The sequence below is a fragment of the Micrasema longulum genome, unplaced genomic scaffold (genome assembly GCF_059751315.1).
Source record: "Micrasema longulum isolate JH-2025_06_02 unplaced genomic scaffold, ASM5975131v1 h1tg000250l, whole genome shotgun sequence".
Classification (NCBI taxonomy): Eukaryota; Metazoa; Arthropoda; class Insecta; order Trichoptera; family Brachycentridae; genus Micrasema; species Micrasema longulum.
Genome location: NW_028277455.1, coordinates 273,839 through 287,565, shown reverse-complemented (window position 1 = coordinate 287,565; position 13,727 = coordinate 273,839). Strand labels below are relative to the sequence as shown.

Genomic DNA, 13,727 nt, shown 5'->3' with positions numbered 1-13,727 from the left:
TGTCGGTCCTAAGCCGCCGTCTTCCAATTTGCCACCTGGAGGAACTGCGCTGCACCCTTTCTCACTTGATCCTCCCATCTCAGCCTGGGTCTTCCCACTAATCTCCTTCCTCCCGAGTGTTAGCTCATTATTCTTTTAGGGACACGTGAGTCAAGCATTCGCTGTACATGTCCGGCCCATCTTAATCTAAGCAACTTTGTATGTGCCGAGATGCTCTGGGCCTGGTATATATTGTACAGATCTTAGTTATACCGAATGCGCCACTGATTACTCTCTTTCACTGGTCCGCAGAGTACTTTTCATTTAAAAGTGTCCAGCATTTCAGCTATCTTTACTGTCAGTGTTAGCGCCTCATACCCATATGCCAATACAGTACGTATAATTGTTTTGTATATGGTAATTTTGGTTTTTCTGCGGGCGCTATGTGATTTGAACAGTGGCAGCAAAGAAAAGGATGTTTTGTTGGCTGCGGTGATTCTTTTGCTGATTTCTGCTGGATCCTTATTGTTCTCAGTTATACTGGAGCCCAGGTAGGTGAATTGCTCGACCACTTAAAGGAGTAGTTATTTTTGTATTAGATACAGCCTCTTGCTCTGTGCGATAGGTTTCTGCTCTGTGTCATCATTTTTGTTTTGTCACATTTGCTTATAATTATAATAATATTAGAGCAAAACAAATAAGACAGGGTAAAAGTTCAGTTACATGCATTGTTTTCGTGTCGGTAGTATTATGTTGAATACATTTGACGAGACATTATAGAATGTGCAATAAGGGTGGGCCCTTAACATATAATATGTGATTCTATTTAAGGGTCTATAGCAAAATTGAATATTTTTTTACTGTTGATTGAAGTGAATTTATTAAGTCGATTTTGTGTAGCATGAGTTGTGGTTCCCTGGTAATATTGTGAACTCACGATTCAGATGCACAAAGTTTTTATCCCGCTCTATCACAACTTGATATATATTTTCAAGTACTGACTATTTATTGAGATTGAGATGCTGTTATCATGGGTATTTACTTATCGTGCATCAGTGGTAACAATATTACCTCAAATATAGTGACTGGTACAATAAATACTGTAATGGCAATTTGACTCCCGAAAACATATTATTCCGAATCACATATTTACTGACCGTTGACCTTATTTAGTAACATTTTTTAAAATATATATTTGGACCCCTGTATATAGTAGCCTTATGTGTCATGTACAAGGCTAAGGTACTCGGAAAAATCGCTTTTGTTTGTCTTGAAAATGGGATGAATAATCACTGATTTTGGTTTATTACCTTTATGAGTCCATCACCATTGTTGCAAAGTTCAAGAAAAATGGCGCGTGATAACTACTTTTAACTACAGTGTGGATATCTGTTAAGGATATTCCATCTTTTCTGCATTCTGCTTCAAGATTATGGCGTTGTAAACTGAAAAATGGGCACTGAAATAACAGATGTTTGATACTCTGTGAAGAAATATCATCGCATGGACAATAGTCATCATTCCTTAATTTAACCTATATAGGTAACTTCTCATAGCTCCGTGTCCGGTAAAAATTTAGGTCGTTTCGAAAGTACGTTGGTGATGACGACGGAAGTTTGCTGCATCAGCTAGCGTTGGGAATAACATTTAAGTGATTTTACCTTATTTGGTTTTTTCTATTTTTTATCATTTTAGTTTATTTCCTCAACGATTTCCTGTCTCAAGAAATGGCGTGGATTTGGCTTTTTTGGCTTATTTCACAATCTTGGATAACGTTCCATTTATGGCAACCAAAGTGTGAACGTTTGTTACCTACAGAAAAGCTATTTGTTCTTCCTGTGTACGATTCTCTTCTGATTGATCAATCGATGGCTCTAAATAGAAGATGCGATGACCAAACAGCTGTAAAGACAGAGGTAAGTAGAGAGCAAAGACAAATTAAGTATATTCTTGATACATATTCACACATAGATATAGAATCTTTTTGAAGAGGGAATGTGAAAGTCAGTTTCCCTTACCCGGGTGGAAAATACTTGAAGTTTGATCTTGTGTGTATGTTATTTTCAGGAATTATTGGAAATGCATAAAGAACAAGAAGATACAGTATCAATCAATTCAAATGATTCAGCACCCACAGATAAAATTAAGTCATCTGATCACATTACAAGGTAAGATAAAATCATTCATTACCTACCTCTAAATTAAAACATCCTACTTAAATTAAACAAACATCACTATACTTACAGAGTAATTTTATGAATATAATATTATAAAGCATGCAAACTTATTAAGAAATGAGGGGATTAAATGCAAAACTGCCACTGTGCATGATCACTATTTACGGGAAGATCAACAAAACCTGTAGCCTATTTAGTAGACTTTTTATTTTAAGTTCAATGTGCACATTCAACTTGAAATGAATAGTCTTTTCGTTACCTGTTATACCACGCACGGGTTGTACATTGAACTTAAAAAATATATTATTAGTATTGTAAGCATTAACTCTGTGGTCAAACATTTTACTAAATATTTGTACATAACTACTTACCGACTTTTCTATGTCTACCGGTTTCGAGACGTACCCGTCTCTTCGTCAGGACATCAATCAAACCAACATGCAAAACCCACTAGACACCTTCCATAGTTGTAACATTAGAAAAGCTTTAAAACATAATGTAACTTTAATCAATAATCAAACAATTTTTCAATATAGCCCATTATACGATATTCCATTGTGATGGTCACCCTGTACCTAATCAACTCATGCCCCTCCCTTCATCTCCTCCCTTTTTTTACAACTTTTTCTCCCACTACATAAAATATTTTCATAACCTAATCTGTGCATGATTTTCCTAATCAGTGCATGTGCTTATTAAAATGCATAGCATGTTGGTTTTATATTTTTGTGCAACAACTATGGTGAAGGTGTCTAGTCGGTTTTGCATATTGGTTCAATTGGTGTCCTGACGAAGAGACGGTCTTCTTTTTCTGGTTTAGTTGGTCTTCTAATAACAGTGATCATTCACAGCAGTGGTTTTGCATTTAACACCCTCAAATAGAGAGAGCAATTATTTTTTTGCTTTAGGATATACCTACATTATAGTCCTTAAAATAAAGCTTGATTAGAATGACATTTGTCAGAAAATGTGACGACATAACTTTGTAGTAATGTCAAAGAAGTTATTTAAAAAGAAAAATCATTCGTATCTGGCGAGTTAATTTTTTTTTTTAATACAATGCTTGACACTTAAATCAACATTAATATATAAAATCAGCTTTAAAACTAAAATAAACCTAATTATTAACGACGTTCTTACAAGGTTACATCATTTTGCAAATACGTTAGAGATAGGACAAATTGATCAATGTAAATTGATCGAATAAAAAAATAATTCATTTGATGTTTTTCATGAAAAAAGTATAAATGTCTTATTTTTTGGTGAATAATTGTGTTAAACACGTTAGGAAAGGCTTGTTTTTGCGTTTTTCATATCAATTTTCGGAAACAGTGTTTCATGATTGTATGAAATAATTGATAAAATCGATTTGATTAGTGATCAGTAATTTCCATCACTAATGAAATTAGTTAGACAGCTGTCATTCAAATCAAGCTATATTTTAAGGACTATAGTTAATTTGAGTATTTTTAAAATGGATTATCAAAAATTTTGGATGGAATTAATCTTAACTAATAAAAAAACACAATATTCATAAGACGCCACTTCTCATTATCATAAACAAGAATTACTTTATTTTACATTATGTAGGGACCTTGTGGTATAACCTTTCCCAGTAATAAAATTTACCGATATGAAAAATGCTTGCCTATTCTGTGTCCTGTTGACATTCTGTTGACGAATAATAATAAAAAATCTGTATACACAATAATTTGCAATATTGTTATAATAACAATAGTAAACAAATACATGAATAAATGGCCGACTTATAGCCGCTCACAATTTCATACAGTCTAACCAATAAAAATGAACAAATACAACAATAATAATATTAATAATTTAATTAAAAAATTTCATGAAATATAAAAGTTAAAAAGATTCTATTATTGTAGTTATGTTACTTACTGTTTTTATACAAATTCATTTCGGTGTGCGAAATACAACCAGAACCCAGGACGAATGCTACGACTCGATGGGCACCCTCAGGTAAAAATCCTGAAAAAGGAAATCATCTTGTGATAAGTCCGTCTTCTATTGTAGTGTTTGGTGCGTTTGCCTACCGTGTTGAGATCCTGGGTTTGATTCCTCGCAGGGTGGACATGAAATTTTGGTTTTAAAGATGGTTCTACACTGCAATATTTCATCGTTACCAGACTGGCATCGAGACTGATCACCTTACCTTCATGTAAAAATTATTAAGCATTTGGAGTACCCTGTGCACCACAGGGTGTAGATAGAGAAATGGTGATGATGATATGAAAAAAAAATCCTGTTTATATTTTTTCGTAAAATACATAAATAATCTATGTACCTACCTAACTTTTTATGATTTTTTCAGAATCTATGCATGTGCGACTATGTGGCACGAAACAAAGGATGAGATGATCGAGTTCTTGAAGTCAATTTTTCGCCTTGATGAGGACCAGTGCGCGCGCCGAGTTGCCCAAAAATATTTGAGAATCGTGGACCCTGATTACTACGAATTTGAAAGTAAGACTATTTAATTTAAACACTACTGTGAAAAATGATTTCAAATGGTATGCGAGGTATAATATCTGTATATTTATTTCTATACTTCACTGTTCAAAAAGTATTTCATCTGAATCCCTGTGAAAACAAATACAGATTAAAACACAATAAAAATAAATATATTAAAAAAAAATACTACTTCATATTGATCTTTTTTTCAGATAGACAATATAATAATATATTATGTAGTTGTAGGTATGCGAGTTTCCTTTAGATTTCAGCTTTGTTGGAAAGTTTCTTATGAATCGCAAACTATTTTATTTTTATTTTATTTTATACGGTAACTCAACAAAAATACATACTAGAAAACATAAAACTTGAAGTATTTTAAATGTAGTAAGTTCACCCTTCTTCTTATATAATTTTTATATTCTTTATATGTACATTTTCTCTGCTCTAAGTCAATAAAATGTACAGCATACACTTAACTTTATCAATCTCGTCAGCGCATTTTCCTACCGTGCAAGGTTCGATGCCCAACATGGATTACTCAAAATATTAGTTTTAAAGGGTGTTCTTACACCAAAATATTTCATCGTACATGTGTATATCATCGTCATATATATAATAGTGATGCATAGTTATTTGTAAATATATATTTTAACTTTATAATTATGTTTATTAAATTACATATTCTACCATATATGTAGATGTATTACAATTATTACTTTATTGTATTATTTTGTATTTCTTTTTACTATCAATTAATTACCGAATTGAATTATAATATTAATGTAAATTATTAATAACATATTGCTATGTATTATTGTATAACTTTTCTGCATTCCATTTTTCGACATGTATAAATTTTTATCTTTATATAAATACTTCTTCTGTACGTGTGATGTCACTGAACTTCTCCTAAACGGCTTGACTGATTTATGTACGGTTTTCAGCGAAATGTAGATCTTTGCGCTGCGCGTGTTTGTAGATATTAAAATTTTCAATTGAATCTCACGAATCTTTTTTTCATCGACCTACCAGGGTTACATTCGACGAGAATGCATATACAAAAAAAAATGGAAGGATGTTGTTTTTTCGTGTTTAAAAAAGTTTGTTTTTGAATGTTTACAAACAATATTCGCTTTTTAAGGATCCCAATCAGATTCTTTCCTCACATTCCTTATAATTTCTTCCCATTCATATATTTTTACTGGATTTTTGGTAATACTAAAATAATATTAAATGACGTTCAAAACATTTTTGAAAATCGCATTCATGTATAAAGTGCAACCCTGTTGGTGAGAAGAGTCAAGTTTGACATTTGCAAAATAACTCCATATTTAAAAATGAATTATTGTATGTTTTGGAATTCAACCATAAACAAATACCTAGGTACCTACATACTTATCAATGAAATGTCTTTTTCCAAGCTCATAGCAGGCAAGCCAACGTTCGGGCAGGACAATATCTGTCAGGTCCGCTAGTTATTTATATTTTTCTATTATTATTTTGTATATTGTGTGGATTATTTTGTATATTGTTTTAATATGTTAATAAATGTTTTTGATTTATATATAGAAGAGTCCCGACTTAATGCGGAATTTTCTAACAAGTCGGGACATAAAAAATAAAATTGTGCTCTATGATAAAATTGTGTATTTTGTGCATTAAATAAAAATAATAAAAAATTGTCCCGGACTCGTCCTGAAGTGCAAGTATGATCATTTTGTCTTAAATGTAACAAAAATTAAAATACGCTGTGGTTGGTGTACCTAAGCAATGCCATATGCATTAGGTGCAGGAACGGAATGAAAATGGTAATATTTAATTTTAATTTGTTTTAAAGTGATAATAGTAGATCAAATAAACAAATAACTTGGTTTCAGCCCACATATTTTTGGACGATGGTTTTGACAAGATGGATGACAGTGATGACGACTACCAAGTCAACCTCTTTGTAAAGCGTTTGGTCCACCTGATGGATGAAGCAGCCTCTGCAGTACACTTGACACACATCAGGATTCGTCCTCCTAAGAAGTACCCTACACCTTACGGAGGCAGGTTGGAGTGGAGTCTTCCTGGAAAAACTAAGTTCGTGTGCCATCTAAAGAATAAAGACAAAATCAGGCATAGGAAACGCTGGTCTCAGGTTGGTAATTTTTTTAATAAGCTGTTAATGCAAATCAGAAATCTGATCAGATTTTAATGGGGTTCTGGTTCTGTTTTAGACACAGAACTATATTCTTCATCTGCATGGACAGAGAACTGATCACTGTGTTTAAAACTTTAACTTTTTTAATATAATGCTGTATTTAAAATGTTAAAATAAACCAACAAAAATGGAGATGGTTCGTAAATATAAATAATAACAAAAAATATATCAAACCTTAAGAAGGATGTTATTGGAAGGTTTTTTTTTATGAAACCAGTGAAAGCTTTTGATTTCCGTTTAATTTTATAAAATAATAGCTTATCTTTCATACCAATGGAGTACTTTTTCTTCTTTGTGTACCATTTAAGGTCCTCTCGACGTTGGCGATAACTACATACGTTTCTCTGTCTTAGGCTATCCGGAACCGTTCTTTTACGCTTTCTGTTCCGGCCCAATCTCTTCAAAATGGAGTACATTCGTATTCATTGATAATTGATCCTTTGAAATTAAAAAGATTTTTTGCTAAGCATAAAATACCTAACAGTTTTATTCACCAAGCTTGAAAGAAAACAAAGTTCAATGTTTTGTTATGAATTTTTTTGTGACATGGTTTTTTAATTTGACGCAGTTGGTTAGATGGTCAACTGGGAAACTGGCGTCGCGGGTTCTATTCCCGCCAGTTGCAAGGAAAAAATTCAAGAAAGACTTTTTTCTTAATTGGTCTTGGTGTTGTGATGTATTTTTCATTACCTCTTTCCATATTCCCTCTTTCCCATCTGCTGACAAGCCTCTAAATAGAGGCTTAGCGGGTTATTCCTTTTTTTTTTAATGTTATTTTTTTCAGTCAAATATACCCGTTTTTCAGGTCATGTACATGTACTACCTCCTCGGATACAGGCTCATGGATCTTAACATTTCTGTGGACCGGAAGGAAGTTATGGCTGAAAACACTTACTTGCTGACTCTAGATGGAGATATTGACTTCCAGCCTCATGCGGTCCATCTCTTAGTCGACTTGATGAAGAGAAATAAGAATCTAGGAGCAGCTTGCGGGCGTATTCACCCAATCGGTTCTGGTAAGTGTCGTAACCTTTTCCAACCTCCCATGTTAATTGTATTCGTATATTGTTCCTATGCAATAAGCGAATTCTGAGAGATATTGTGAGATTATCAACAGTTTTTTTTGAAGCAGAACCTTGCAATAGTTCTTTCTTCAACAGAAACAGCTGGGTTAAAAAAAAAGGTGGCACTGCACACAGTGCGGACATATCTATGAATTCTACGAAAAGTGATCTCTTAGTTTGTTGACATCTCTTGGCCAGTAGGATCTCCTGATTTGAGTCCCTGTGACTTGTGGGGCTACCTCAGGAGCATTTTTTACCAAAACCAAACTGACATTATCACCGAATTGTAATAAAATATACAAATTAATGGAGATTGCGGTTTCAGGCATTCTCTGCCAACACATCTTTGAAAATATGCGTGAAAGATTGGAAAAGTGTTTGCATCTTAAAAATCAACATTTAGAAAATGCTGTCTTTAAAAATAAAAGCCGCATTCATGCACTTGGAATGAATCAGTGGCTTAAAAATATAACTTATCTATGAATTTTTCTATAACTTTTTGAAATTTGCCACAGGACATCCTATTTACAGTTTTATAGAGGCTATATCTTTTTACATTTGAAGAATAATTTCACAGGTCCAATGGTATGGTACCAGATGTTCGAATATGCTATCGGTCATTGGATGCAAAAAGCTACTGAACACATGATCGGCTGCGTACTCTGTAGTCCTGGGTGCTTCTCTTTCTTTCGGGCCAAAGCTCTCATGGATGACAATGTCATGTTGAAATACACCACCAAGTCTGACGAGGCCAGGCATTATGTGCAGTACGATCAGGGTGAGTAATCTTAATAAAAGCTGTGCAATTACCATATGCGTGTGCTAGCGGCAACTGACGGATTATAACTCTAAAGTATAATTAATAAATTTGCAGAAATAAAGATGGTAAATAATTATTTATTTTTTATATTGACGTTGATTTATTTTTGCCTTGTTTATAATGTACAAGGCCTATATTAGCTGTTCCTTCTTCTCGGTGCCACATCCCTAGGGTGGAATTTGGTTTCCTCCACAAAAGCGCTCTCTATCAACTCTCGTCTCTGGCTATCCTTCTCCAGTTTGCGCTCCTTTCTACCCTACTCCAGTTCTCTTACAAAAATCTCTTGATCTGTCTCCGAACCATTTCCTTAAGTACCCACTTGGTTTAAATCGTAAAAAAAAAATTTTTTTTTCTGTGTACATTGAAGAAATTGTTTTAAAAATTTTTGGTACTTTTTATGTTTTTTTATCTTTTATACTTAAGAAATAATTTAACCTTCCTTGTTTATAAACAATGGGTCTCAAACTGATAGTCAACTGACAAAATTAATTTTAAATGTGTTATTATCTTACAAAATATGTTTTGATATTAATAAATTTCATAAAAGGTATATGTTTTTTTTTAAATTCTATACATATCTACTTTTACACATCTAGTAAATGTTATCACTGTAACTCTCCAAAAAAGAGACTAACTCTTGTGCTTGGAGAGTGACTTACACGGTTGTAGTTGTTTATTATTTATTATAAGAGTTTATATAATTTTAAATACGAGTACATGAGAAAAAAATAAAAACATAGGATATATAAAGAAAAAACATAAAACAATAATACATTCATACTAATTAAAATTTAATGTAGTTTATTCAATCAAATTAATTTTATTTTACTGAAACATGTTTGAAACTTGCCTTACAATCATCTACAAAGACGACAGAAATCCACTCCAAAACAAGCAAACCAGTCAGAAGCCAAAAGTAAAAAATTAACTTTTCTGCGAAATGCTGATTACCGGCGTATACAAAAAAATCGAACATACTTAAGGGTTCCAGTAATTAAAAAATAAGCTCGTGGCTCTTGAATTTCGATAGGTTTGAGAGTAAAAAAAAAAAGAAATTCATGTTTTTGCACACCCGGGCTGAAAGGGTTAATATACATAAATATACCTTCCATTCCGCTTGAAGTGTTTTTGTCTCCTACCATTATTTATTTTATCAATGGCCTTTATTACTCTATCTTTGTATGATACCACTTCTTATAATGAGTGCTTCTAATTTGAAGTTAATTTGATTTTGCCCATATTCTTAATCGGTGGGAGTTTAGAATACTTTGAACCTATCTTCACTGATTATGGCATTTCTTCCAAACCAGGTGAAGACCGCTGGCTGTGTACTCTCATCCTTCAGCGAGGATATCGTGTGGAGTATTGTGCCGCTTCTGACGCCTACACTCACGCTCCTGAAGGTTTCAATGAGTTTTACAATCAGAGACGTCGATGGGTCCCCTCCACTATGGCAAATATCTTTGATTTGCTATTTGATTTCAAGAGAACTATCGAAGTCAATGACAATATTTCTTTATTGTACATAATTTATTTGGTAATATATCAGTTTTATTTATTTATGTGCATCTATATTTTTTTATTCCCTTACTAATCTAAATCAAGTGTAATATTGTAAATATTGAAATACAGTAAAAACGCGATATAACGAAACGCGATAAAGCGAAAAATTGCGTATATCGAAGAAAAAAAATAAATTATTCCCTAAAACCAATTTTTCATACAAAACTGCATTTATATAACGAATTACCGTTAATATGTATAATAAAATCATTAACTCCCGTACGAAAAAATGCCAATACATTTACGTAAATTTATAACGAAATAAAAAATGTTAAAATACGAAAATATTATTTCGCACTTTTAAAGTCGCGCCGCTGCTGCATCCGCCGTATGCGAACGGTTTTATGGCGGTCTGTCGACACCCAGAACCGTCAAGGCTTCTATGATGACTAATGCTGGAATAATCTAATTAAAATATTCGATTATTAAAAAGATCGAGACATTTTGAAATGCTTATAATTAATCGAGTTCACTCGGACTTGACAAAAAATAATCGAGATATCTCGAGTGAATTCATTTGAAATTGTTTTCGAAACAATCGAAATATGAATTCGGACTTGATAATGTTTCAATATAAAATGATTCGAAGGCGCTTTTTGGGAAATGCATTTGATGAGTTCCGTCTGACATGATATTTCGAAAGCAATGGTAATTAATTTTAATGATTTTTTGGAAGTGTAAAATATTGTTCGTGTTCAATAAAATTCATGTATGTAATGTTACATAAATTTCACAAAAAAATAATGATATTGAAGAAAACGGGCTCAGAATGTTTGTATTCCTCCGTAATATAATTACGTATTACATAAAAGTATTATATGTAATATATAGTCATTCATTTGCAGCGACGGAAATAAATCATTTGTACAAAAATTGGGGATAGAATTACAAATACACAAACGTTTTCCAGTATGTGCGTGTGTATGTATGTATGTAAGCGTGTGTGTGAAGGAAAACCTCCGAACCTCTCCGAATACTGCCGAGTACGTCAGTCCGTCTGTTTTGTTTTTTGAAGCCGTTCAACAATTTTTGCGACGGCGCGTAACATATACATACCTAGTATGTTTTTTTTGTTATATCTGGGAATTCGTTATTACGAATTTTTATTTTTTATATCGCGGTTCTACTGTAGCATCAAATCGTTAAAAAAATACATAAATAGGTATTGTATAAAATGATCACAAATATTTTTATTCAAACAAATGTGTTAATATATGCTTAATAAAGCAGCTTTTTACAGTATTACTTAATGTAGTAAATATGTTTTTAAAATCCCAAAAGTAAACTTTTTTTAAACAAAGTATGTTTGTGTTTAGAACAATTATTTATATGTGAGAAAAACATTTTTTTAATTTATGTGTTTGTTAGCAAATTAAAACATACGAATTCTCTATTATTTTCAGGGTACACTGATGTTCGGCAGTATCCTTGGACCTGGAACTATATTCCTTATGTTGGTGGGTGCCTTTGTAGCAGCTTTTCAAATTGACAATTGGACATCTTTTGAATTCAACATTGTTCCTATTGTAATATTTATGATAATTTGCTACACATGCAAAAATGATGTACAGGTATGTATTGTTTGAAATTTTAAAAATTTACTAGGTTTGAATAAAAATTAATCATAATGGCAAATTGTTTTTGCTTCATACTGTTTTTACAGGAATCAAAATGATATAATGGTTTTTGGTGTGCAAAACAGTGAACAAATTTGTTATCTAGCTATTTGAAATGCTTTATTTTTGATAAATTATTTCTGCTATTTTAATATTTAAGTTGTATTATAATACAAATTTATAACTAGAAGTAATGATTTGTAAAATTATTACCTACAACTAAGAGGTGGTCCAGAAGGTGCGAATTCGCCGCGAAACGTTTCGCGCGAATTCATTCGCGCGTTAGCGAGATACTAGGCGCCAATACATCGCGTCCACAAACATCGCGTAAATCCAAAATACGCGCGTAAATCGCGTGCACTTCGCCAGACTCTCGACTCGCGCTTGATTTGCGCGTATTGCGCGCGAGTCTAGATATTAGAGACGCCTTGTTGCGTCCAGTTGACGCGTGAACGCGTGAAATCATTATTTTTGGTTTTATGTGTTCAAATTCATTTACGTAATTTGACATGTAATCATCAGAATTGCCATATAGAAAACCAAGTTTAACCGCGTTCAAAAAATAAAAATCCCTAAATTACACCACGTTATATTCTCGTCCGAAAGTCGAGATCATCTCGTGGGTGTCGAGAGTGATCAGAATACCACTGCAGAGCGAGTTTACATATCAAGGGCGCTTCATTCAACTCCATGTTTTCTGCTGACTTAATTCGTCCCCAAATGCTCGCGCGTTGGTACGCTCCTTCTGGACGCAATGTTCACGCGCATTACGCACGATAGAATTGCAGCAAATTCGCTCTTTTTGGACAAGCTCTAAAGATTTCAAAAAAATAACAAAACAAATAATAAAGTTGAATGTGTAAATAACTTTTCTCATTTTGTGACTATAATTTGCATTTAATTATGTTTGGGATAAACTTCAGCAGCAATATATTATAAATTTTTCATATAGTTTTAAAAAAATATGCCTATTTTGTTCATATTTTAATATAAGTTAATGTCTGAATTGGTTGCTTCACAAATAAATTTATGTTTGATCATTATTTATTATAAATATTATGTACCTGTAAATTTGTAATACAAACCTATAGAGTACTTTTACTACAAAATTATGATTACTTATTTATGTGTTGTACTCGTTTCTTTATTGTTTGCAGTTGTTCTTTGCTGGTTTAATATCGGTAGTTTATGCTCTCGTGATGATGGCCGTTCTGGTAGGCCTGGGGCTGCAGATCATGGAAGATGGGTGGATGGCTCCATCCAGTCTCTTCCTCTTGGCGGTCATTGGTGAAATGTTTATCGCAGCCTTACTCCACCCGCAAGAGCTGTACTGCCTTCCCGCCATCGTAGTTTACTACATTACCATCCCTAGCATGTACCTTCTGCTCATCATCTTCTCTCTCTTCAATATGAACAACGTAACTTGGGGAACAAGAGAGGGGCCGGTGAAGAAAGTTGCCGTGAAGCCAGAGGTTAGTCCTCAATTTATTTGATACGCCAAAATTAATTAAGATAAGTCAAAGTGATATTAAATCTCTTCCTAGAAGAAGTAAAAATATAAAAAATGTTTTCTGGCATTGCCTAGTATGTAGGTAAAATAATTCAGTGAGATGAATCTCATACACATTAATAAAGGTTTCAGCAACATCACAAAAAACAACAGGTGGAGGAATTGATGAATTAAGGATGTTCAAAAATACACAGAATAGTGAATGTTAAGAGGTGTATAAAGTGGCCACTTAAACCAGCTAACAACATGTCGTAGCCTTGTAAATGCCTAGACTATCCAGATATCTAGTATATATGAACCGAACCTCCTTCATT

General features: G+C 33.1%; 1 protein-coding gene across 2 annotated transcripts in view; it reads left to right on the top strand.

Moving 5' to 3' along the window:
• Positions 1–13,727, top strand: part of LOC148283285 (chitin synthase chs-2-like) — a 47,085-nt gene that overhangs the window by 12,306 nt on the left and 21,052 nt on the right. For both annotated transcript variants that reach the window (XM_088223730.1, XM_088223729.1), the window contains exons 8-16: positions 1,675–1,895; positions 2,047–2,147; positions 4,495–4,646; positions 6,515–6,777; positions 7,646–7,856; positions 8,482–8,682; positions 10,035–10,261; positions 11,691–11,858; positions 13,061–13,375. In XM_088223730.1, coding sequence (XP_088079856.1) covers positions 1,675–1,895; positions 2,047–2,147; positions 4,495–4,646; positions 6,515–6,777; positions 7,646–7,856; positions 8,482–8,682; positions 10,035–10,261; positions 11,691–11,858; positions 13,061–13,375 — 1,859 coding nt within the window. The remainder of the gene's footprint in view (positions 1–1,674; positions 1,896–2,046; positions 2,148–4,494; positions 4,647–6,514; positions 6,778–7,645; positions 7,857–8,481; positions 8,683–10,034; positions 10,262–11,690; positions 11,859–13,060; positions 13,376–13,727) is intronic.